The sequence below is a fragment of the Pseudorasbora parva genome, chromosome 3 (genome assembly GCF_024679245.1).
Source record: "Pseudorasbora parva isolate DD20220531a chromosome 3, ASM2467924v1, whole genome shotgun sequence".
In the NCBI taxonomy this organism is placed as follows: domain Eukaryota; kingdom Metazoa; phylum Chordata; class Actinopteri; order Cypriniformes; family Gobionidae; genus Pseudorasbora; species Pseudorasbora parva.
The window spans coordinates 28,781,592-28,807,574 of NC_090174.1; the positions used below are offsets into that span (position 1 = coordinate 28,781,592).

A 25,983-nucleotide genomic window follows, 5' to 3' on the forward strand; every position below is an offset into this window, starting at 1 on the left:
TATCAGTCACAGCGGACTTTGTGAAGCTGCTGGGTTGTGTAGTTTTTCGCGAGAGAAACGAGGGGAAGAGATTTACGGTAAAACTACAAAGACCCACAATGCCTTTCGTTGAATGAGTAGATGTCTCGAGCGGCGTGGTAGTCAGACCGGCCGGTGCGCAACGAAAGTTACTGCAGGGAACCATGCGACCGGCAGAAACGGCATTTTACTACTTTAACCGCGGCAGTCACATTGACAGGGTTACACTGTGATTTGAACTGAAGTAAGGCGTGTTGCTTTTTTGCTGTCATTACACATTTTGCGTTTTATCGCTAGTATTTAAGCTTCTAAATTTCCGTCAGCAGGCAATTGGGAAATGAGTGTGGACTCACCACATTGAGGCATGCGGTAATCTGAGGCGTGTACAATTTACGATTTAGATTTATAATAAATCAAAGATGCCCCTCTTATATTTTTGATCTCATAATTCCCTTTTTGAGGAAACTGCATAAGCCTGCGGGTTAGAAATACATGAATTAGGCAGCCTACTGCCCATAACATAATTCACAGTTTAGCAGTCCCGCGAGAAATGGCCAACATCATATTGATGTTAGTCTTGACCACATGATACAGTTTTAATCTATATCGTGTAGAGTTTGACTGGGTGCAACTTAAACTTTAACAGTCAGGTGACACATCATCCTTATATGGATGTGTATGTATATGACATAATGCAACCGTATACATGACTTGATCTTACCACAGTTACCTGACGAGAATGCGAAGAGCAAGAATTAGTGTTAAGCCTAATGTCAGGCCAGGGGGTCGAAGTGCAGCAGAGGACAAGAGCTCCCAAAAGTCCACAGCTGCTGACGACACCCAACAAACACCACAGTCTCCGTTGGACGTGAGAGAGTCTGCTGTGGCCACAGGAGATGGAAATGTTCCCGGCTCTCCCTCAGAGAAAGCATCACTTAACACGTAAGCACACCCCTGACAGCATCCCTAGACCTAGCCTATATTTAGGGGTCAATTTGAATGTTCTACCTGCAAACGGTGTAAAAATCTATTTGAACATTTATGATTATAAATTAGCTTTCAAAAGTAACAGTGTTGTACTTGGGTGTATTTTTGCCTGCTTAAACTTTTGCTGAACTGTTACTGTTATGTGTAGTAGTGATTAAAACTACTACAGTAGTAGTGAATATTAAAAAAGGCTTTTATTTAATTGCTTTAAACTTTTGTTGCAATTTTGTTACAGTTGGGGTTTGCAGGTTAAGCTGCTCTTAAGACATTTAGCTCAATAATACCTCTACAGAATCGAGAATACCTTTTCAGCCTATATATGGCAGGATATTGAGCTGTCTGATGTAAGTGTTGTTAATGTTGACTGAGTCCATTAAAAATAGTTTCTGTTGATTTGATTTGAAATAAAAATAAATCTTAAATGAAAAATGCTAAACAATGAAATTAACATTTTAAAATGTTGTGTTAGCTGCTAAATAAAGGAAGTTTAAGTAAAATAAAAATTACTAAAACAGAACTGAAATAAAATAAATAATAGCTGAAACATAATAATAAATACCATAAGAATATATATAGTCCTGGAATAACACGGATGCTTGTCTTATTCTGTTAATGTTTATTCAGTTATATATACTGTTTATCTTTGTTCTGTTTTTTTCTTCTTGGTTTCATCATAGTTCTTGACTCATCCTTCTATTTCTCTTATCATAATCTAGATTAATTTCGCTGGGTTTCCAGCTATTGCATTTGTGCAGCATATGACTGTGAATTTGGATTTCAGATTTTTTTTTTTTAATTAATTTTATAAATATGTGAGATGGGAGAGTTTTTTCCCCGCCTCTTCTGTAGTGTCTTATTTATGACTTGATTGCCAAAAGTACAATAAAAGTTAGTTAAGTTGCAGCTATTCAAAGAGAGAGAGATTCAAAACTCAAGTACTTTTGTTGTTCATTGACAGTAATGAAGGAGCGCCATCTAGTGCCATCCAACCTGCAACTACAGCATTTCAGAGGAGGACCAGATTCTCTGCCACACCAAACCTAGCCAGACCCAAAGTCCATTCTGCTCCTCCTTCATCTACTGAAAAGACTGCTTCCCTTCTATCAGGGCCATCCAAGACATCATCCCTTGTCCAGCCAGTCAAGTCCTTTTCGCAGTCCCCTGTCCCAGTTGCTATCAGCAGAGATGGTTCTCAAAACTCTACATTCTCCAATGCCACTACAGAAGCCAACTGCCCTCCATCCTCACCATGTCTTCCTTTCACCTCTGGTTGCCCAGAATCTCCATCATCTCCATCATCTCCACCGTCTCAACAAGAGCCCCATCACACTCCCAAAAAAGTCCTAAATGAAGATTTTGGGCCCAAAGAAGGAGCCACTCCAGTCTCATGCACACTTTCACCTTATGTGAAGCTGTCACGTGTTGATGGACCAGACTCTCCGCTCAGGAACAAAGTGTTCTCAGACAAGCAGCAGGTCTTGAGAGCCCTAAAACTGAAAGAACTGATTAAGCTGGAGAGGAGAAAAGAAAGAATGGTAAAGTCAATATTAAATCAAGAAAACGCATTTGGACCAGAAAACTGCCATATTAAAGTTTTTCACACCAGTTAGAAAATAGAAATCCTCTTCAACAAATTTCCATGGTGCAAGTACAAATCAAAATATTAAATTCTTATATGCAAACTTTTATTTTTGACAACTCAAAGGGGAAGAAGAGTAGACGGCATAAGCAAGAGCATTGTATTGAGCTGGATCGTGACAAAATGTCCTTAGCTGACTTCATTTATTACCTGCCAGAGTCAAATCCTATGACGTGAGTTTACCCTAAGATAATATGTAATTTTGCTTTCTTTCTGCATTTATCATATGTATGATCAGGATAACTTGTATATTACAATGCTGAAAGGTGTGGGTATGATGAAAATTGCTCAATTACCTTGTATGTCATTGGTTGTCTCTTCATTACATGAACAGCTCCTCCCTTTCCACAGAGGAGACTCAAGCACAGACCACAGCTCCATCGTCTCCCATGTAAGTGAAATGAAACCTGTATTATTCTTTATTTAACTGCAATATTTACTATTAATGTCTTTAAAGATAATCTAATTTTTATGTCTCAGTGTGCAGAAAAATTTAGCAGAAGAAGATGAGGACAATGATGATGCTGATGACAGTATGCTGGTTCCCAAAGTCAGGGTAGCAGAGGATGGCTCACTGATTTTAGATGAAGAAAGGTATGGTTGTCTCAAAGAATTATGGCAAAAACATGGCCATTGACACACGAAGAGCCCCATATATATCATCATGTAGAGTATAATGCATAATTGTCAGTAATTAGCGATTGATTGTGTTCAGTTTGACGGTGCGCGTTCAGAGGACGTCTGATACAGTCGTTGAGAATGCAAATCCACTGTTTGAGCGAGGCTCTTCTGCAACATATGCAAGTTTCAGGAAAAATAAATATGTGAAGAGCTGGTCTGTCAGAGGTATGAACACTAAATGTTACATTTGTTGTGAAGGAACATGAGATTTGAAGTTTGCATAAATCAAGCATGAAAGTAGGTTGAATGTTAGATGATCTATACTTTATTGGTGCGTTCACTTATGTGACGAACCGTGTGTGTGTGTGTGTGTGTGTGTGTGTTTCAGAGACAGATATGTTCTATTTGGCCATTAGTATGGTGGGAACGGACTTCTCCATGATGGCACAGTTGTTGACTCACCGTAACAGAGCAGAAATTAAGGTACCAGCCTTAATCACAACAGACATCCTTGTCTCACGGATTTAGAGAATTTATCTCTGTATTTTTTGTCTTTCTGTTTTTAATAGAATAAGTTTAGGAAGGAGGAGAAAGCGAATGCATGGCGAGTGGATAAAGCATTTAGTGAGTCTTTTGTACTTTTTACTCGTGTCCAGATATCTATTTCTGTCTATCTATATCTATCTCTATCTATGTCTGTCTGTCTAATCATGTTGTTAAAAATCTACTGTGTGCTCTTTTGTCTGACAATTTAATTATTTAGGAAACAAGCGGCCATTTGATAGGGAGTTTTTCAGTTTCCTGCTAAAAAGGATCTTGGATAAAGACAAAAAAAAAGGCAAATCCATAAAACTGGTTGTGAAATCCAGTAAAGAAAAGAAAGGCAAAGGTAATGTGCTCAGGAGTGGTGGCCTCAGATCTTTGGAACCCACGTAACTGCACTGTATTTGTGTGTGTGTGTTTGTTTGTTTGTTTGTTTGTTTTTATAAACCCCTTCTTCCCCTTTCTTCACCCCCTTCTCTTCACCCAGGTGGTAAAAAAGCCAAACAGCTAGAGGCTGAAGACTCCATTAATTATGATGATGAATTGTGCAGTGTGGACAGTGTCTGTTTTGATTTAGAGAAGGAGAACGAGGACGGCTGTAATGTGAATGAAGCTGACGTGCTGCAAAGCACAAGCAAGAAGCGTAAACGCACCAACGATACTAAGCCAAAAGTTTTGTCATGTGAGAAAACATGCAAGCCAAGGAAGAAAAACAAGACACCGAAAAAAGGTTTCACTCCATTTATTACAAAACTTTAAATGTGATTTCACATAAATGCAATTCAGATTTGTCCATGCAGCTGTAATAATTCTCTGTATAAATATGCAACTGAATGAGTTTAATCGGTTTATCATTTCAGGCAAATGCTCAGTTGAAGTGGAGGGAAGCTCTGGGAACGCAGACAATGAAGATCAGTCACAGATGCCTGTATCAAAAAAGAAACGCAAACAATCAAAAAAGGGTGACCAGGAGGCGCAGGAAGCAAAAACAGATGCCAAAGAAAAACGGCAGAAAAAGAACAAAAAGAAGCTTATAGGTTTTTGCTTGATACTTTTACTTTACTGAGCTCAAGTTAAAGTTTTGTGGCTTTTAGTCAGTTTGTGTGAAGCCATCATATAGTTGTGGAAAATACTAAAAATATTCCTGTCTTCATTCACATGATCCTTCAGGAATTATTCTAATTTGCTAAGAAACATTTTTCACTATTATCAAAGTATAAATACAGTCGTACTGCTTTATATTTTTGTGGAAACCATAATACTATGATTTTAATATGATTTATTCCAAATAAAAAGGTTGTACCTTTTATAAATGACTTTACTGTAGTGTACATAATTAAAATATTCTTTGTAAACTTGACAGTACGGAATGAAGAACCTACTGACGGAGAAGGTTATGCAGAGAATGAGAAGGACAATGAGTCTCCCGTCCAATCTAAAAAACGCAAATACTCCAAAGAGTGTGCAAAGGAAGAAGAGAGAGCCACAAAAAGAAAACCGAAGACTAAAAAGAGCAGAACGTCAAAAGAAGGTTAAGGATTTTTTTCTCTTTTTAAAAAGTACGCTCTAAAAATTAACATTTGCTTTGTAAAATTCATCTGATTTATATATGCTACACAGTGTGTACCGGATCTGAGCTGGGAGCGGATGGTAGTGAAGTCTCGACAGCAGCCCCCGATGCTGAAGAGGATCAAGGGTATGCAAAATGATCTTCCTAAGATCAGAGTATGGGATTTTCTTTCGACAGTCCTCTAATTACAAATCTTCATCAATTGCCTCATAATGTGTCAGGAAGAAGCTTAATCTAGAGAGCACAGCTCAGGAGGAGATTTCACAAAGCTCTTCCAAACGTTTGAAGAGGCCCGTGCCCAATTTGGCAAAAAGAAAAGCCAAAAAAAAATCTGAGCCAAAAGCAACAGTAGAGACTGAAGACATGGTACAAGAACCTCAAGATGAATGCTGCAAAGAAGCTGAGAATGAGGTATGTTTTCACATCGAGTTTCGAGTTTGTTTGCTAGTCTCTTTTTACAAGAGGTACATATTTGTTTGTTTACCCCTGTATATATACCTTCTTTTTCACGTAAGAGGGGTGCGGCTATTTGTAAATTTAATGTGTCTGTGTGTTCCGATGTCATCCTCTTCTAATTATTTTGAGCTGCAAAAAACGGCTTATTCTGCTTGATATTAACTGTTATCTCTTATCATATTATTCACGTCTAAACGGATATGCTAGTGTGTAGCGCAAACAGTTTTTGTGTTTATTGCACTTATTATTTTGTATATATTGTATATACTGCACAAATATATTGTTATTCTTCTCGTTATTTACCTAGCAAATAATGAATCAGAATTCTTGGACATTCACAGAAAATGGCTTACTTCATTGTTAAAAAATAAGGTGGATATGACCGCCTAAGATAAAACTGTTTTAAAGAGATACACATTAAATCACCTTCATGTCTCTCCAAACTTGACATTCTTTCTTCTGTAAAAATCTAAATAAATTTTGAAGAATATTGGTAATCAAATAGTTTTGGTTACCATTCATTTCAATGATATAGACAAAAAACACTGAGATTTTTCTCTAAATATATTTTTGGTTTTCTTTAATTACTTTTTTTAATTTTCATTAAATAAAATTATTAAAACTTTTTAAATATTTATTTACCACACAGAGTTTGCATGTTGTCATGTCAGTGTGGGTTTCCTCACAGCTAATTCTGCTGTGTCAATGATCTAAAAACACACCAGACTGGAAGCACACCAAGGCTGTGAATGACTGCCGTGCTTAGCTCATCTCAGCTCTCGCGATGAATGAAATCTGACTCCTGCTGCGTTTGTGCTGCAGCTCTCTCTCGTTCACTCACACTCATAGACTATAAAAAAATATGGACGTAGTGTCAGGGATGTCACCCATATGATTCCAATTAGCCGTCCTGAAGCGTAAAGTAGACTGGAGCTGGCCGTTGCCATCTTGCAAGAGCATCATTGCACGTCACTCCGGAATCTATATGAGCCAAAAACACATTTTCTGGATTTTCTCAGTCTAAAAGGCATCAACTTCAAAAATAATTTCACATTTCTAACTACATAAATGACCCGATTTAAATACACATTCATCTTCCCAGCACTGAAATACCTCTTTAACAGGAGCATCACAAAGGCTACTCTACCAAAAAAGAATTCATGTAAAAGCAAACACCAGTAAATGTTAGTAAACACAAGGGCACAAGTTATTTTCTTTATATATTTAATGGGGATCATCCTGTAACATTAATCATTATTTGATTCTTATAGTTCAACAATATCCATCTTGCTGAGGAACAGCTCCAGAAACAGCCAGTAGTTGTTCTGGAGAGAACTCCTCCAAGGTAAATTATTTATTATTTTAGAACATTACTTGCATTACACTGTGATCTCTTGAGTTACTGCTTAGTCATTTTTTTAATCTATTTTTTATATATATATATATAAAACATTTTTTTTTTTTTTTTAAAACATCACAGGCTTAAAGATTCACTCCGCTCATCTAAAAGCCAAGTACAGCCACAGTCCTCTCAGAGCCCACTACTATCTCCTGGACGGCAGGCGAGAGCAGAAAAGGTCAAGCGCAATCTGACTGCTTCGGATGAAGGTAGTGAAGTCTCGACAGCAGGCATCTGTGCTGCTGGGAATCAAGGGTATGCTAAATTACTTCCCCAAGATTAGAGTGTAGGATTTTCTTTTAGCAGCCCTTTAATTACAGCTCTTCATCATTTACCTCATAATGTGTCAGGGAGAAGCTCGGCCTGGAGAGGACCACTAAGGGGGAGATTTCACAAAGTTCTTCCAAATGCTTTCCTGGAAGGCAGACGAGAGCAGCAAAGGCAAATCTGACTGCTTCAGAAGGGGTAAGGATGGACCAGTGTCAGACTGGGTCAGATACATCACCAGAGGAAATGGACAGCACTTCCTTGCCTTATCAAGTGGTCATCCAAGACACTAAAGAGATGGAGGCTGATCAACGAGTGGAGGAGGTAAAACAAATAACCCTTATTGTATTTCCTCTAATTTCATTGATTAATTTGTCAGTAATGCATTCATACAGTAGTTAACAGAAAAATGAGAGGCTGTACATTAGTTAAGTGCCAAATATCACATGTTGACCTTTTTGTGCTCTGTAATGCTTTGAAACCCTTAGAGCATAATGTTTATAGTTGTGATCTGTATATGGATCTTTGATTATATGTTGCATTGTACTTTGATAAATATGTTCTTGTAAAACAGTATTTTGATGTAGAATATTCTCCTTTTTTACTTATTCAGTTCAGTGTTCAGGGTTTAAACATAACACAACCAACAGAAAGACTTAACTGTTTGTTTGTTTTAGGGTCAACATTTGCATAATTTTGAGTTGTTGACTTCATCTGAAGCAAATGGTAAGTTTACTTTAATGTTGATGTTTTTGTAATAAGACAAATTAAACCAACTAAACTTTTTTTTACTGTGTGTCTTGTAGAAATGTGTACTCGTTTACAAATCAGCATGACATTTTAAATTATATGAAAATATTTATTCCTGTGATGTCTGAAGACTGTGGAGTAATGATGCTGAAAATTCAGTGTCAGTGATCTTTCAAAAAGCAATCTGATATGCTGATTATTATCAATGTTAAAAACATGTGTTCTGTTTGTGGAATTTGTTACTTTTTTCAGGATTCTTTGATGTTTATGTTTATTATGTTTATGTTTATTATTTATTTGACAGGGACCATGTGCAAGTACATTAATCTTCCAAGAGAAAAGATGCTTCACACCAGATTTAGCTACAGCTAATTTCCATCCGCAGTCCCTGGGCAGATAAAACAATAAAATATATGCATCTAAACATCAATAACTCACTATCTATTTACAACCATATTTACAGTCATACTTCTGCCTAAACTAACCCTATACATACTGTCAACAATAAACCATTTAAAATTTCTACATTAAAAACTTGACTAACCCATAAACATAGTCAATGCTGGCATAACTGATTATCTAATAATACCTTTCTAACATTTTGCGAAAAGGACTTCAGATCAGAGGATAATTTAAGACTATCTGGAAGAGTCAGTGTTTGAGTCAGTGTTTAACTTTGATGAATAGAAAGTTAAAAAGAACCACATTTATTTAAAATAGAAGTCTTTGTAACATAATAGTTCCTGCTGATTAAAAGTTGTTGTTGCTTTGTTTTTCATACTGAACCCAAACTTTTGAACTGTAGTGTATTTGAATGCAAATTACAAGAGTCTGTTACTTTGCTCTATATCTAATACCAAACATGTTGTATTTTGTTGGGGTGCAACACATAAAAGTTGAAATGGGTGTAATGTTTCTTTTAATGTCTCCTCAAGGTCAGACATTACTAAAAAGACCAAGTGTGTTGGTGTCTCATGAAGAAGTGGAGCAATACCTAAGGATCCAAGCACAAACTGCTGCCGACGAATCAACAGCTTCCAAAGGCGATCATGACAATACTAGAGGAGTTTATTCTGTAAGTGATCTGTTATTATTTGTGGAGTTAACAAGTAGTAATCAACTAAGAGTAACTGATGATGTTATTTACAGGTGGGAGAGCATACGGATGGTCTTGAGGAACAGGATATGTCTAGTGTCACTCTAGAAGAGAGCATCTCTCAAGATCCAGAAGTGAAAAAAACCTCCATTTCTTCCCAACAAAATGCATCCGAAAAAAGGAGAAGGTTTATTAAGCCCACACCCAGTCTAAGCCAGGCTGCACAGACTTTCCACAGACCTCTCAATGTACAAACAGCAGAGTTTAGAGAAAGTGAGCTTCAGATGTATATAAACTATGAGCTAAGAAAACTGTCCAGTTGCCTGTCCCAGCAACACTGTATTTGGTTTTCTGTAATGAATGAGTGTATTGTGTTTTTTCAAATCCAGATACACCATCTTTAAAACATGATTCCACGCAGCTGCAGTGTAGCAGTCCATTGGAAGTCCAGGTGAAGATTGCCCTGAATGAGTGCCATTCTGAGGAAGAGAGTAGCATCACTCCAGAAGAAAATGGCCATTGGGATGTTAAGGTGAGGAATATGTCTCAGGAGTGAATGACTTCAATGTGTGATCTGATGATGTGATATAGAAGCCGAACACACACACACACACTAGCTGATTTGCAGTGAATTTTATATTCTTTAATGTCTGTTTTGTAGGTCCAGGATGATGCCCGAACTACAGTAGATGATCTTCCTTCCTTCGAATCAGTTGGTAAGATCCATAAAAAACAAGCCATCAAATCCCTTAAAGGGTTACTTCAGCGATTAGCATATCTTTCTATCAGTAGAAACCCGGGAGTATATTCGAATGATCGTGCGCCCCCTCTCATATCCCCCTGAGACGAGAGATTTATGCATTTTATTTCTGGAAAAATTACTCCGGTGGCACAAATATTGTCGATTTGCGTCATCTGTAAAATGTTTGGCCAGATGCTAAAGACTCTGCCAGCAGAGGGAGCTATATCCGCATGTTTTCAACTCGCACATGGGGGATGGGGTCGCACTCACAGCTCGGCTCAGGCATTCATGGAAACGGTGCGGCCGGCAGAGCAAAGTGAGTATTTTATCTTCTCTGCCCTAGAATGAAAAATTGAATTAACCTTGCCATAGTTAAATAACAAGTGTTCAGTACATGGACATCACATACAGTGAGTCTCAAACATCATTGCCTCCTCCTTCATATGTAAATCTTGTTTGTGAAAAACACCACAGAAAAACAGGCTATTTTCAACATAACGGCAACTGTGACGCAATCGTGGAGATCCTTAAAGCAGCACTTGGCAACTTTTGCTCTCGGGGTCCCCCTACAGTTGGGAAAAAATAATGTCCTCAACTACTGTCGTAAGCTCTGTCATCCTACAACAGGGGATGCCATCGGGCGTGCATTTGTTGACATGACAACCCTGATAGCCCTGAACTATTGATGCGCGGGTCGTCTCATAACCCGCGGACCCCATATGTCTATTTAATGGTCGCGGGTGCGGGGCGGGTTGTAAAAATATATACAGTGTTGTGGGGCGGGCCAAATAACTTCATAAAAGCGGCCCCGCGGGTTGGTGCAGCACTAACAGTTCCCCTGAACACTGCAGGAGGAGTTCACATGCAGGTGTTCTTCTGGCGTCGCGTGTGAAATGTCTTCATCCCAGGTACAGTCAGTGGCATATGTTTCAGCATGTCATATGAATATAATTTCATGGGTTTTATTTTTTTCAAACGCCAAATAATCACAATGCTCACATTGACAAACAAGCGTCATTATAGTAGTCTATCGGTTACCGTTTTACAAAATCTATATGATACTTCAATTCAATGTTTGAGTGGTAGCTCACCGTAACAAGCAGGACAGCATCGGTCGGGCACGCCTCCTTCAGCTCACACCAACGAGCAAACGCTGGTCACATGCTGATCCTCGTCCTGCCTTTAATCCCATCACTTTTTCGTTTCCTCTTATTGCTTTCCTCCAACAAAACCTTTTCTTTCTTATTTGTCTGTGCTGCTTCGGACATGACTCCGACGAACAAAGTTGGGCTCGCACGTCTGAATTTAAGGAAGTGTGGGTGTTGGTGGAAGTGACGTATATGCCATAAAGCAGTCGAATTTTGTAGTTCTTTTTGTTCTCGGGTTACTACCCGAAACCCGAAGTTTAAAAGTACGATTAAAAACGATACAGACCCCATCAGGCTATGGCAGACGTGTCATTCAACCTATTGTAAGTCGATTTGTCATCACAAGAGTCTTAAAAAATATATTATGAAGGTTAAAAAGTTACCTAGTGCTGATTTAATATGTACGCCCCCAACATTTGCATGTCAGCCAATGTTAATTTTCAGGCAGAACTGCGCAATGCGCAGCCTTCGGGAATTCAGTCAGGTAAACAGCGAAAATGGCAGATCATCACAGATGTCATGTTCCAGGCTGTGCAGGACTTTTCATTGCCTTCCCACAGTTAAACAATGTCAACAGTCACGGTTGATGTTTATTTACAATCGGCTACTGCAACAATTTAATTCAAAGTTGTTAGTTTGCTCAGCCCATTTTACCACAGAGTTTTTCTAACCTGGGGCAATATAGCAGGATTCACTCAGCGTCTGATACTGAAGAAAGGGCCGATTTCAACCGTATTCCTGCAAGCAGTAAGTAGTTATTTTATCCATTTATTGACTGTCGAACCCATTTCAGATTAAATTGAAAGTTTCTTAGTAAGATAACATTACGATAATATCCCCTTTCTTGTCTAGATACAAGATGCTAACGTACTAAAATAACAATTGGAAACTCCAAGTAGCTTACATAACAGTTTGTCGAATGACAAAGGTTAATATTATTTCCTGCCATTGTTGTCATAAAATACAACAGTAGATAACTATGTCGATCCCTTTTGATGGATTGAAATCTAAATGAGCCTATTTCATCATTTACACACGACTCAGAAGCTAACTACGTTACGTTTACTACTGTTTAGTTGCTTACAGATCGCTCACTCGAGCCTTGTAGCTAACGTCACCTTCTCCACCATTTAAGTTGAAGCGATAGTCATTTGACAAGGCTTCTAGTCAATTTGTTAAATAAATATACATTTTTGAGAACTGAAGTATGATTATTTTGCAGCGGTGAGTAATAAACATGACACTGACTATTTTGAGTGGCTTCTACATTACTTTGTTTGGCTAAATAAATCGACTTTCAAATCAGTACTCTACTGTCAAACTGTAACGTTACTGTAAACAACATATTTATGCGCTCGTGATTCAAAGTTAAGAAGCTATCATTGTAAAATCATTGTCATGACGGATGGTATATATGTGTTAGCTGTCATTGAGCAGCAGTGGAGTTAAACAGCCAATCAGAGCAGAGCTCAACAATAATATTCATGACTCTGCCAAATAAGGCAAAAACAGACCATTACATCCTAGGGACAATTTCTAGGGTTGTAAATGGACCTGTAAAACTGTGTCTGGACAAATTTTGCCCTTAAATAAGCCACATACCCTCTATCTAGATATCAGAGAACAATTTTACATATTGTTTCAAATCATTCTAGGGCACCTTTAATCTTCCAAAGGCATGAACTGAAAACGTGCCAGACTGAACACGCGCTGAGAACTACTTCCTCGAGCGTGGACGCGTTTACCTCAGCTCTCATCACGAGAGCTCATTCATCTCATCACGATGCATGTATTCTGACTCCTGCTGCGTTTGTGATGACACTTCCTGAGCGGCTAAATCACAATATATTGAACAGACACTTTCAGTTTTTAATTGTAGTGTCTGTTCTCTAACTGAACTGATTTTATGAAGATGAATGCGGTGGTGAAGAAAGTCAAAGTGATCCAGTAGAGGTGGCTTTGGGAGTGGCTTCACACGGCAGCGAAGCATTCTGGGAATTGTAGTCTTTCATCCCCATGAGACAAAAATACATTTTCTGTATTTTCTCAGTCTAGAAAGCACCAAATTCAAAAATAATTTCACATTACTACTACATTATTGACCCGGTTTAAATACAGATTCCTCTTCCCAGCGCTGAAGCACCCCTTTAAGTACTCAATTTGGTTTTCTGCAACAACAACAAAAAAAAAATAATAATGTCTTTTACAGATGTGACTGAAAGAAGAACAAAGCTTGAAAAGTCTCAATCTCAGATTTCGGAGAATGAAAATCAAATAACTGATAGAGAGGAATATGATTCAGAGCCTAGTGAGTTCGATGTCATAGACACCATGATTGAAGAACCTCAGGCAGATGTGAAGAGGATTGTTCCAGTCAGGTGTGCACTGCCAATAAAATAAATAGATTATTCCAATTGACAGATGGTTTGTCTAGAATGCCTTTAAATATGTCTTTGCTTTGTGGTGTCATCTATACAGTGGTTCCTCGGTTTGTACTCAAGGTATTATTGCTCCAGTGAAACACAGTCAGTTTGCTAAGCCCACATCCGACCTAGAATGGGCATCTCAGGTCAAGGTCAACCCTCAACAGACCTCTGAGCATAATGAAGGTGAGACTTTTTGTCTGATTGAGAATTTTGCTTTCAACATCACGTGTTATTACCAATGATTAAGACTTGACATGTTTATTTAGATCCTCCTGAGAAGCTAGAACATCAGAGCCCAGTTAAAGTCCAGCACTGTGATTTGGATCAAGACATAAAGAGAGGCTCCAGAGAGGATAATCTTGTGGTATCTGAGGTGGATTTGCAGGAGCGTAAACAGGATAAGGATCTCATGTCTCCTGTCCTGTTACTTGGCTCAACACAAACTTCAGCCCCAGATGTTTCTGTGGACAGCACTAGTAAAGGAAACGAAGAACAAAATGGTGGGTTTTAAACTTTAAAACAGTTTGAGTAGTTATATATATTGTTAGGATTTATTTTATTTTGACCTAGGGACAGTGTAGATGCTTATTCTTTGCAACATTTAGTCCACATGTTTAAAACCTAAAACTGACTAGGAACTCGCCTTCATGCTTGCACACAAACAACAGAGTGTGTTCATTTTATCGTTTAATTCATTTCTCATAGACCCAGTTCTCAGTGATGCTTCATCAACCCCATTTGAAGCACAAAGTCCGGTTTCATCTTTTTATGATCCTCCCTCTGAACATACAAGCAACATGTGTGATGTGGACACGTATGTACAGTGTTTATTGTGCTTTGAGCATCTTTAATGGATGTTAATTGAGAATTTGTATAATATTAAATGATGGATAATATGCTGTTTAATGTTTCTTTAGGATGCTGTTTAGTGAGTCTGCAAGTAAAAACATTCAAATATCAGATGAGCCGTATTCAGAAAATCAAGATGTCACAAAGGAGCGATTAGAAGATCCTGAGGTAAAGTGTCCTGACAAACATTACACCTTGTGTGTTCTGTGTTCACTAGGGATGGGTATCGTTAAGGTTTTAACGGTAATACTACTCTTAACGATTCTGCTTATTGGTCCGGTACTTTAACGATATTCTTATCGGTACTTTTTGAGATTATACTATATATATATATATTAGGGCCAGGACTCGATTAAAAAAATTAATCTAATTAATTAGAGGCTTTGTAATTAATTAATCGAAATTAATCACATTTTAATTGCATAGAAATATTTGACCTGAGAACAATGAGAAGTAATTTTTCACATGTATTTTTAGTATACCATTGAATAATGACTGAATACATAAGCTTAATCAACAAAATATCGTTTATTTATTTCAGTCCAGCAGTGCAATGTTTGCCATTAAGTTTAGCAAAAGCATATTTGTGATATTTGAGGCTCGGTGTGCTGCGGTGATACGCAAATTCCTTGTTGTATAGCTTACACACAACCATGGTCTTGACGACGCTTCCATTCTTTCATTTTTTAAAACAAAATTTCCCATCCACGGGGCCGAGCAAAGCGGTCTCATCAGCTTCTTCGTTCATGTTCACTCATGGTTTGTTGTTGTCGTGACTCCGGAGCGCTAGTTGGTGTTCCAGTATAATCGGTCCGTCGAAACTCATTCATTGAAAAACGTTCCGCGGTGCAAAAATAAGTGTGGTTAATTTTTTTTTGGCTTTTTTTTTTTTGCGTAATTAATTACCGCGTTAAAGTCACGTATTTAATTAATCTTAATTAACGCTTTAAAGTCCCGGCCTTCTTTATATATATATATATATATATATATATATATATATATATATATATATATATATATATATATATATATATATATATATATATATATATATATATATATATAATATACACGCACAAATAACAAAGATACACATTATATAGGCCTACACGGTGCTTTAATTTCAGGAAGAATTCTAGTAATCAAATGTAAAATAACACTGCATAGTTTATCATAGATAGGATAAAATAATGCTTATTAAAGCTGAAATTATTCATTCAAGAGCTGTGAGTGATTTTCTCTTTGCATTTGGTTGTTTATTTTAGACACAAATTGTGTTTAAGAGACTCTCCAAGCCGGTCATTTTGACATAGATGTTTATCTACATTTGATCGTTTAGACGCAAGTGTGAAACCAAAAGTGTAATTTGCTCGTTGCGGGCTGTTTCGGAGCATGCCGACTTGGGAACAATCTCTTGCTCACATTTTTGTGCTTTTAATCGCTCTTTTTATTATTAAACGCGTCCCACAATTTACCAACAGTAGCTAGACTGTATTTTACAACAATCACCGATCGTGCGATTACGTTTGAGTTATAGGGAGAAATGACAGCGTAGGCCTAGCCTAGAAATCTAGACGCACCCTAGCGGCAGCAAATTTAATTTGCCCGCAAGTGTGGTCTAGCAACTCTCAATTCCTATCTGAGCTGTATTCCTCAGAATCTGGACGGCCCAATCACATCGTGTAGGTAGGCTATAGAGTCGGCGGGGGGGGCCATAATGACGAAGGCCGAGTTGCGTTTGCGTGCTTCTAGTAACACAGAAACTGGCGAACGGCGGCGGTCTTTCGAATCAGCTCTGCCCGCGCCTCCGGAAGACTTGGAGTTAAGCTTTCCTCTGAGAAAAGAACAAAGAGCGGCACTGAAGTCATTCTTAAAAAGGGAAGATGTGTTCGGAGTTTAGCCGACCGGATACGGCGAATGTTTAATCAGTCAGCGAGCTCCCCTTCACCGTCGTTGCTCCGGTTGGTGTAGCGCTATCCTATCGCGTGCAGAGGGAGTTTGAAAGACAACCGTTTATCCCGCCCCTCAGATTGAGCCCTGTCTATGGTGAGTTTCCAGACCAAACATCTTGATGTGGGTCTGGCTTGTCAGGCTAGCGTAGGCCACTGCTGCAAAGGGAATTAAGTTGTGCTAGACATAAATATTAAAATTATAATCTTTGCCAAAATCTAAAGCCAAATTCTTTGCCAAAGAAGCCAAAATCTAAAATAAAATCACATCACAATCTAGTAAAGTGTAACCAGGCTATGTTTGAATGTTTAGTTCTGTCCTCCATCATCACTCATTAGGGCTGTCGTTTTGCGCTCTCTCTCTCTCTCTCTCTCTCTCTCTCTCTCTCTCTCTCTCTCTCTGGCAGGGTTGTATCGCCACTCTTGGAAATGCAAAATCTGAAATCTCAGGTTCAGGAGGAGTGGGAACAGGTGCAACTGGTAATGGTTTCATCAATACATGAGTCAAAAAAAAAAAAAAAAAAGTGCTGTATGATATACCAATATTACCATTCAAAGTTTGGGGTCAATAATTTTAACGTTCTAATGTTCTCTTATGCTCACCAAGGCTGCATTTGTTTGAAAAAGGCAAGTTTATTGATATACCACATTTCATACACGGTAGTAATTCAAAGTGCTTTACAGAAGAAGAAAAAAATATTTGTTTTAAAATAACAATCATTAAAAATTCATAAGAAATATAAAAATTAGGGCTGTCAAAGATTAATCACGATTAATTGCATCCAAAATAAAAGTTTGTGTTTACATAATATATAATGTGTGTGTACTGTGCATAATTATTATGTATATTTTATTACACACACACACACACACACACGCACATTTATATTTTTACGAAATATTTGCTAGTATATACCATATTTATATTTTTATATATATAATTTATATTATATTTGTAAATATAAATATTTTATATGTAGATATAACACTTTTTTTTCTTAAATGCATGTGTGCATTTGTGTGTGTGTATTTATATACATAATAATTATACACAGCACACACATTTATTAAATAAACTTTTATTTTGGATACGATTTAATCATTTGACAGCACTACAAAAATACAATAAAAGAAAGTAAAAAATGTATAATAATAATAAGTAAATGGGTTCAAATGAAATAAGAGCCTACATTTAAAATAAATATGATGAACATAAAAGAACAATGCGATCGGTACAGCTCAGAAACAGTGCTCAGTAAGGAAATACACAGTTCAACAGATGTATTTTTAATCTCAACTTAAAGGTAGCTAATGGCAGGATATATTGAATATATTTTAAAATGTAATTTATTCCTGGGGGACGGCAAAGCTGAGTTTTCATTACTCCAGTCTTCAGTGTCACAGGATCCTTCAGAAATCAATAAAATTCTTTAAATAGAAAGTTTAAAAGAACAGCATTTATTTAGAAAACCTAAAGCAAATCTGTAACATGATCACTTGATCAATGTAATAAATCCTTGCTGAATAAAATAAAGTTCTTAAAAAAAATCTATCTGACCCCAAACTTTTGCACTAGTATATGCTATTGTTTTAAACCCTCCTTCTCTTTCTCAGATAACCAGTCAGAGGAGGAGCCCACCTTTATTTTGACTCTATATGAGATTCCAACCTCTCAGCTGTTCCATGAGGCTGACTGTGGTCAGCACGATATGCCCCCTTTTGAACTGCAACCAGCACAAATCCAGACACCCTCACTGGTGACAGGCAGTTCACAGTCTCTTTCCTTTACATTAGAGGCTTCTGGGTACAGTTCCCTTCCAGTCCAGATTTATTTCTTTTTTTTTTTTTTTCTCAGTAAAGAAATAGTCCTTGATCATCCATTCCTTTCATCCTTGATGATTCTTGTTTTGTAGTGCATCTCTGCACATGGAGTCAGAAGAGACCAAGAAACAATGTGAAAGTGTTTCTCACAAGGGGCTAGACGATTCCCTGGTACCTCTTTCAAAGGATGCAGCAGAAGATGCAAGTACACAATTGATAGCCTCACAGGAAAGCACTTGTGAGGATGTGAACTTTTTAATTTGTCCACCTGAGATGCTCTCCTGTAATTCTGCCATGGTATGATGCAGTGCTCCCTTTTATTACCATAATTTAAAGAGTGATTCATATTTTGTAGCAGTTTTGAAAATTAAAGTGTTTCCCTTAAAAGCCAACAGATGTGCCAAAGTTGGATAAGATCCCAGCAGAATCTCCAGAAACTAAAGCTCCCACTCAGAGGAGAAGTAGGAATTTAACTTGCATTCCTCTTTTATTTATGTCAGTTACTGTTATTAAAACTGGTATATTCAAGTAAACAACATGGTAATGTCCTCTCTGATCTTTTCATTAAGGCAAGATAAATGTCAAGCCAAATCTAAAGCCATGTGTGAAGGTTGGGCCATCAAACAATGACCAGTTGGACTGTGCACCCAGTCAGAATCTGCTGACGTCTCATGCTAAATCGCAAGCTAAGATTGAGTCCAACCCGAAAACTTCTGTACAGGAAGCAGTTAGTCCTACAATCCACTTATGCTATGAGAGTGGAGCCAATCTTGGATATGATGACGTGATATCGACTGCCATTGTACCAGGCTCTAAAGATATGAGAGATGAGAGTCAGGTGAAATGGGGAAGTCCTCTAAGAACAGGTCTCCAGATGTATGAGGACTCTGTTGTTGACCCTCCAGTGAGTCATAAGCTGCTCTTTTCAAGCGAGACCATTCATGCAGTGTTTTGCTGAATTAAAGTTTAAGATAAATCAGTCATTCATTCATTCACATAAGTGTTTCCTCACAGGTTCACAGGATGTTGGCTGATACCTTTGTACAGTCCTCGGGAGAAATGGAAGATGATGATAATAAGGAGAAGGATGGCCCTCATGATAGTGAGCTCCAAATACCTGAAGACTTGTCTGTATGCCTTCCAGAGAGTGAGAGATCTCCTTCTCCAGTAAATTTCCAAGTAAGTGGTTTTCTATTTTACAACTAGCAAACAACAATGTTTTAATACATTCCAAACAAGTTTCGTTTTTCACTTCAAGTGGAAGTTGTTTGAATATACATCAAAATAAGGTATGAAAAATATGATATTTGTTAAGTGGGAGCACATTACATTAGTTGATTAGTACTTATGTCCACAGCAGGAAAATATAGCAGATATATCTAAAAACCCAGATACTTGCAGAGAGGCGTCAAGTGTGACACCATTAGTTTCTCAAGAGAAGACTGTGCCTTTACAAAGGAGAGGTAAGGATATTAATTTTCCTTCATTTGTAATTTTTAGTCTTTAGTAAGATACAAAAAAATATGACATCATCAACATTTGACCAACAAAACATACCAAACTGCTACCGAAGTTAAATGGGGTCATTGTTTTATTTCTTTATAATGTTTCCTGGAGTGCACTAATGTTTGTATGTTTTTTTTTTTTTTTCATCAAACATTTTCATAATTTAGAAATAAAAGGCATTTTTCCTACCCTGATTTTTAGCCCTTTGATTTGAACATTCGGAAGTCTCACAGCAGACCTTCAAACAGTGATTGGCTGACATCTTTGTATTTGAAATAAGTATTACATGTGGAACTCTCAAACGTTTAGCACATTTTTACTGTTACAGCTATAAAGGTTAACTAATCATAAAAAAATGTTGATTATAGCATTATATTTAGATCATGGCATGAAAGATTGCAGTGATGTTCACGGAGCTGATCAAAAACATGTTGAGAACATGAATTTAGTGATCTCGTCATTCATTGTACCTCGACTTCTGCACACTAATGAATACTTTTATCATAACTAACAGTGCAAAAACTATGTAAATAAGAGATTCATTGATTATTAACAGCGTTCTGACAAGAGTCCAGAACTATGTTACTGATAAACTAGTGCTGTTTGATTGACAATTTAGTCACTGGTTTGATTTGCTCGCACATAGACAGAACCTCTGACTGTACATGAATCATTACATATCAGAAAACCCTGTTCAAAGATCAGGCATTAGAATTGACACAGTTAATTACAGGTTGTGGTAATACTATTGAGTCCATATCATAAAAGCCTGCACAGAAATTGCAACTTTACCAAAGAATCCACAGTGAAATGTACTGAATACAAATAATGCTCAACTGAGACATTCCACATTCCTAACATCAGGACCTTTTGGAAGGTAGTGTTATTTTTAGTCCAGTGATCCTCTATTGCTCTTCTCTCCTTTTCATCTCACTAACACATCAGTGGGAGGGGCCACAGTTGTGACGATAAAGTAGGGGTTGATTTTCTTCTTCATTTGAAGAAGAGGCTTCATTTATGGATTTAATTTCATTAACTTTTATTTTATTTTTTTGTATATTGTGTTATCTTTTCAAGGTAGGATGCAAGTAAAGCCTAAAATCCCCAAACCAACAACATCTACTAAAGATAATTTCTCAAGACAGGAGCAAACTGATATTGGGTCTAATGAACCAGCTCAAATCATTTCACCAGCACATTTGATTAAAGAAGAATTTGTTAAAATGGAACAGAGATCTGAGCGAGAAGATTTCCCTGATATTCCAAAGAAGGAGTTAGACACAAAACACACTCAAGAAGTCATGAAGACAAAGCAGCAGACACCATTCACTACTGTGAAAACATCAGCATGGTAAGACGTGTCTTTCTTTATAAAGCCTTGAATCTGTGAAGTCCTTAACTCATTTTTTTGTTTTAACACTATTGTCATAGCACTGAATCATCACCTGTGGAACTGAAAATAGAGGTTGGGCATGAGGATGTGTCACACGTGGTGTTATCTGATATATTGGTGCCGGTTTCCATGGAGAGTGGAAGTCCTGTCCAAAGCAGTCTTCCGATGCGTGAAGAGAGCCAGCAGGCCCTCACTGCAGAGGCAGACCAGAAGACACATTCACATGAGGGAGTTTCACACATGCTACTGACTGATATATTCATACCCGTCTGTGAGGACATGCCAGATGATCTAAGCAAGCAATGGGTGGCTGGAAAGACAAGCCCTCATGAAGAAGAAGGATCACCGGTAGTTATCTGAATGAAATTAATTTATTGGTATTGGTTGATAATATGTATTTAATTAAGAATGTAAAATAGGTGGAAAGGAAAATGTACAGAGATAACTTAATCTTTAAAAACACTAATTAAATTGTTAAAAGAATTTATTTTTCAAATAATGGCCATAATTTGAATACCCTGATTAATATTTGATAACTTTTAATTTTATTAACAAAACTTTTTGAATCTGTACTGCAGATGAGAAAGGATCCAGATAACGCAGGTCTGTTATGTGCAGTGTCAAAATCCTCAAATGTTGGAAAATCAATATCACCCAAGAGGAAAAGACCCACTCAGGGGAAAGGAGGTAAAAAACTATTAAAATAATGTATCTTCTCTCAGCACACTGCTTCGTTTCAGTAACAATGTGATGAATTGTCTGCTTTTAAGGTGTGTTATTGGTAAAGATGTCATTTCCAAAAAGGAAGGCTGGAGATTCCACTAAGAGTGGCGAGCAATCACAAACCATGCCTCTGTCAGCCTTAATGCCAAAACAAGAGGTCGATACTAGTCTAAATTCCTCAGGAAATGAATGCATCTCAGAACCCAAAGTGGAGTCAGCACAATGTAGTTTTGAGACTTTCACGTGGTATGAGTGACTTTTATTCTCTGTTCTGAAATGCACTGAAATTTAGAATTTTGAAAATTAAACTACTGATGGTTTGGTTATTCTGTCATAGTTCTGACTTGCTGCACATTGGCTCAGAGGACCATGAGGTGACGGATGGGGAGCTTTCTCACATGGTGCCCTCTGATATTTTGGTACCTGTATTGGATGAGTCTGCAGAGCGCATCCTTCACAAAGAGGCCATATCAGTTGGTCTTCAGGACAGTGCAGTCAAAGTATGTTCATGTGTTTTGACAGGATATTAGTTGCTCGAGTACTTTTTATTCTATTAAAAATTCAGGATTTTTTTATTATTATTTACTGATCATTTATCTAACTGCCACAGGCAGAGAAATCAACAGATATTGAGAGACCTGCAAATACTGAAACAGATAAGACGACAGCAAGGCCGTCTGTGTCAGTGGAATGGAAAACACCTTGTAGGAGAAGTAAGAGTGGACATTTTTTGGGTAAAAAAAATATAATGTAAAATATATATTTTTATATAATGAGAAGCATGTCTTACTCTCTTAAAATAGTGGTTCAAGTTAAACGTAATAAATTCAATGGGAGTGACACATCCAGAAAAAATTTTGTTCATTGTCATGTTTTTTTTTAGAAAAAGTCTGTGAACATCTGATGATTTGCTTTTAATCAATCTATCTCTGATTTATTCCTCAAGGCACACTGCATCCAAAGCCTAAGTTATCAAAAAAGAGAGACGATCCTTCAGAAACCGACCTCTGTCAGCTGGGCTCTTCACAGACATCTTCAGCTACACCTCAGCAATCTCTGGAGCCTCAAGCAGAGGAATGGTCCCTTAAAAGCAATATGCTGCCCATAGACTCGGATGAGATTGAGAACTGGTGCGAAGGAGTTTCCCACATGTTGCTGTCAGATGCATTTGTGCCTGTCTCTGAAGAGATTGGAGAGAACAGCACTGACCTAAAAGTGTTCGTCTCAAGCAGTCCTCATGAGGATGAGGAACACTCTCTTAGTCTGCCAAAGAGTGAGGAGATGCCAATTGAGATTTCAGATGAAGTATGCTATTTTAAGAAGCATTTAAATACAGTTCATAATAATTTATTTTGTGTGGGTAAATCTCATGAGAAAAAAGCAAACTATATATATATATATATATATATATATATATATATATATATATATATATATATATATATATATATATATATATATATAATATAATATATACATACATACCCACACACACAACCTTATAATTAGGGAATTTAATTAACTTAATTGTGGACTTAAAAAAACAAAGGGTGTTAAGAGTAGAATTGCTTTTTTCATGCAAAATAAGCGTTTATTTAATTATTAATTTTTGGAGTTAAGTTTGGAGTGAAATGTGACCTGGGCAGTTGTTTTGAGATTCACCTATATGAACTTTTGAATATGATAAAAATGACAATGCAAAAATCTGTTTTTTAGGGACATGAATTAGACACCATTTCTAACCTGCCAAAGATTGAGGAGTCATATGAGAGTCTGCCGCAAGCAAAAAAATCACCAGCGAGAAGTCAGTCATTCTTCATCATACACAATGTTATTTGTCTTTGTCCTCATTATACTTTTGTACTATTCATTTTTCTCTCTAATTAATCAATCTAACTATTCATTAATCTCTCTCAAACAGGTACATTTCAGATGACACTAAGATCGCCTGAGAGACGCCTTAAAGATCAAACCAATGTGTTAAAGACACCCCAAGCTGCCCCGACAACACCTCAGCGAGCTCAGACATCAAAAGTGAAGAAGTCCATGGGAACTCCAACAAAGCAACACACAGGAGAGGTCTCAGGTGTGTGTAGGGTACAGCTAGAAAGGTTGTCTATAGAAGAAATCTGCACTGCCCAAAATGTCCTGGAACCAAAGCATCACAGCACACCTGTCGCTGTGAAAACCATTATGAGAGGGTAAGAATGCTTTCCATTTCATACCAATGACACTTAGTATATTTTATAATCCTTTTCAAATGGTCGAAATCACAATATGTAGTGCCTTTCACAGTAAAAACAGCTCCTCAGTTGCATGTTTAAATTGATAAAAATCTGTCTGTACTCTTAGGAATGAGATGCCCAAGGTATCTCTGGCTTCGCATGGAAGCAGAAGCCCTGGTTTAGAATCTGATGCTGATGAGGGGCCACCCGTGCCGCTAGGATACTCACCAAAGGTTGTCATTCATCGTATACCAATAACTGATGCAAACACTTCTACGTCTACCTCGTCCCCAGCTAGAGTGACCACCACAGCTTCCCAACCACCGGTAGATCATCAGGTATGTGCTATGGTCTATAATTAAATCATTATCATGTACATTATTAAGCCTTTAGTCGTTTTCATTAATATTGCATCTCCAGTTCTCCAGCCCTCCAGTCTCCAGTTTGGATACTAGTAAGGATCCTGTTGAAGTGTCCCAGTTCTTCCTGGATGACATCTTCACTGAAGTCATGGATCCAGACTGATTCTTTGAGGTGTTTTTCACTGCTGCTATTCCTGTTCATTGCACTAGAGTGAACAATGTGCAAGACTGTTACACTGCTAATTGCAGACCTATTAGATAATTGTTATTAATTTTAATCAAATTGCTCAACTTAAATTTTGTTCACAAAGGAAAACACATGCATAGATTATTTGTTATGAGACCTTTATGTAATTGTCTTTTTTTGTTCTTTTGTTTATGATGGCATGCTGTTATTTAGGTTTAGTTACAGCTGTTATTTATTTCTATTTATTTAATGCTGAAAATCAGACCACATTTTTTATCAATGTGTTTTGTACTGACTGCTTTTGAGTTTAAAGATCCTGCTTTGTTCAATGCTAATATATTTGTTTTTATGGTAACTGTGTTACTTTTGTTTTCGTTCTGAGAGCAAAACCACTTCTGTGGATTATAATGCAATTCTCCGGTGAGAATTTATTTTCAAGAATGTTCATGAGTAATATCATCAATTGTCAATTATATTGGCAATTTGTGGCACAGTCTGGAATGGATATTACAGCTGTTAAGTATTTATAAACTAATAAATAAGTTAATAAATTAATATTCACTCCTTCAAAATGTTTGTCCTTTCTTTGATAGATGCAGTGCGCTTGAAAGGGAGAAACCGTAAAAATTATGTTTTAGATTTAAATAGAAAAGAGATTTTAATTTTCAAGTTTTTCCATTTGTAATTTTGCAGACACGTAAAGACTGCATTACTGTAAGGAAGGAGTTTAAATTTTAGTAAAAATATATTTAGTTAAACTGCTTGTAATGGTAGTTATTATCAGTATGTGGCTAGTCATAACTCATAGAACAGTAATATGTTATTAACACACAGTACTTGTTCAATTAAATTCTTACTACAGAAAATGTATGTCTAAATGAACAAGCAAAGCATAAATTTGTTATATATCATGAACAAGAATATTTTCTAGTGAAAATCGCTAATGTACTAGTATCTATTTTCACGCTAGTAGTACTTTTTGGTTTTTTTTAAGTATGTATTCCATTAGATACTAGTACTTATTCATTAGCAATAGATGGTGCTTATTTGATAACACTTATTAGTGTCCTTGTTACATGTACTTACCATATTAACAACAGTGAATTATGCATACTTGGATGCAACTAATCCTACCCTAACCCTATAGTAAGTACCGGTAGTTATTTAAAGGGGTGGTTGCATGTGATTTCACTTTTTTAACTTTAGTTAGTGTGTAATGTAATGTTGCTGCTTGAGCATAAACTGTATCTGCAAAGTTAAAGTTATGGCAGTTTATTGCCTACAAAAATGTCCGGTTTGGACTACA

General features: G+C 37.1%; 1 protein-coding gene across 3 annotated transcripts; it reads left to right on the forward strand.

Moving 5' to 3' along the window:
* Window positions 1-25,202, forward strand: LOC137070827 (transcription factor TFIIIB component B'' homolog). 3 transcript variants are annotated; one of them, XM_067438289.1, is made up of 46 exons: window positions 1-262; window positions 745-960; window positions 1,964-2,540; window positions 2,711-2,817; window positions 2,979-3,035; window positions 3,125-3,238; window positions 3,360-3,490; window positions 3,654-3,748; window positions 3,835-3,889; window positions 4,029-4,154; window positions 4,296-4,538; window positions 4,669-4,845; window positions 5,172-5,339; window positions 5,429-5,504; window positions 5,600-5,789; window positions 7,106-7,179; window positions 7,315-7,488; window positions 7,584-7,824; window positions 8,178-8,226; window positions 9,186-9,325; window positions 9,400-9,619; window positions 9,736-9,878; window positions 10,008-10,062; window positions 13,446-13,614; window positions 13,715-13,845; window positions 13,929-14,162; window positions 14,368-14,476; window positions 14,580-14,679; window positions 16,868-16,940; window positions 18,075-18,264; window positions 18,374-18,578; window positions 18,670-18,742; window positions 18,851-19,185; window positions 19,296-19,460; window positions 19,639-19,744; window positions 20,865-21,138; window positions 21,219-21,528; window positions 21,759-21,867; window positions 21,951-22,149; window positions 22,241-22,403; window positions 22,514-22,616; window positions 22,850-23,208; window positions 23,620-23,707; window positions 23,825-24,104; window positions 24,256-24,466; window positions 24,549-25,202. In XM_067438289.1, the coding sequence occupies exons 2-46, from the start codon at window positions 758-760 to the stop codon at window positions 24,651-24,653; spliced, it is 7,506 nt and encodes a 2,501-aa protein (XP_067294390.1). In that variant the 5' UTR covers window positions 1-262; window positions 745-757; the 3' UTR covers window positions 24,654-25,202. The 3 variants fall into 3 exon arrangements, with proteins under 3 accessions (XP_067294390.1, XP_067294392.1, XP_067294391.1); XM_067438291.1 differs by having other exon boundaries at window positions 19,642-19,744; XM_067438290.1 differs by having other exon boundaries at window positions 2-77.
* Window positions 25,203-25,983: the final 781 nt, after the last annotated feature.

What these genes read in the sequence shown, in the direction of transcription:
- LOC137070827 (XM_067438289.1), top strand. Translation starts at nt 758, where the DNA reads ATGCGAAGAGCAAGAATTAGTGTTAAGCCTAATGTCAGGCCAGGGGGT. An exon ending in ATGGCCATTGGGATGTTAAG is followed by an intron (nt 9,879 to 10,007) that starts GTGAGGAATATG and finishes TCTGTTTTGTAG; the next exon opens with GTCCAGGATGATGCCCGAAC. An exon ending in TGTGCCTTTACAAAGGAGAG is followed by an intron (nt 19,745 to 20,864) that starts GTAAGGATATTA and finishes TATCTTTTCAAG; the next exon opens with GTAGGATGCAAGTAAAGCCT.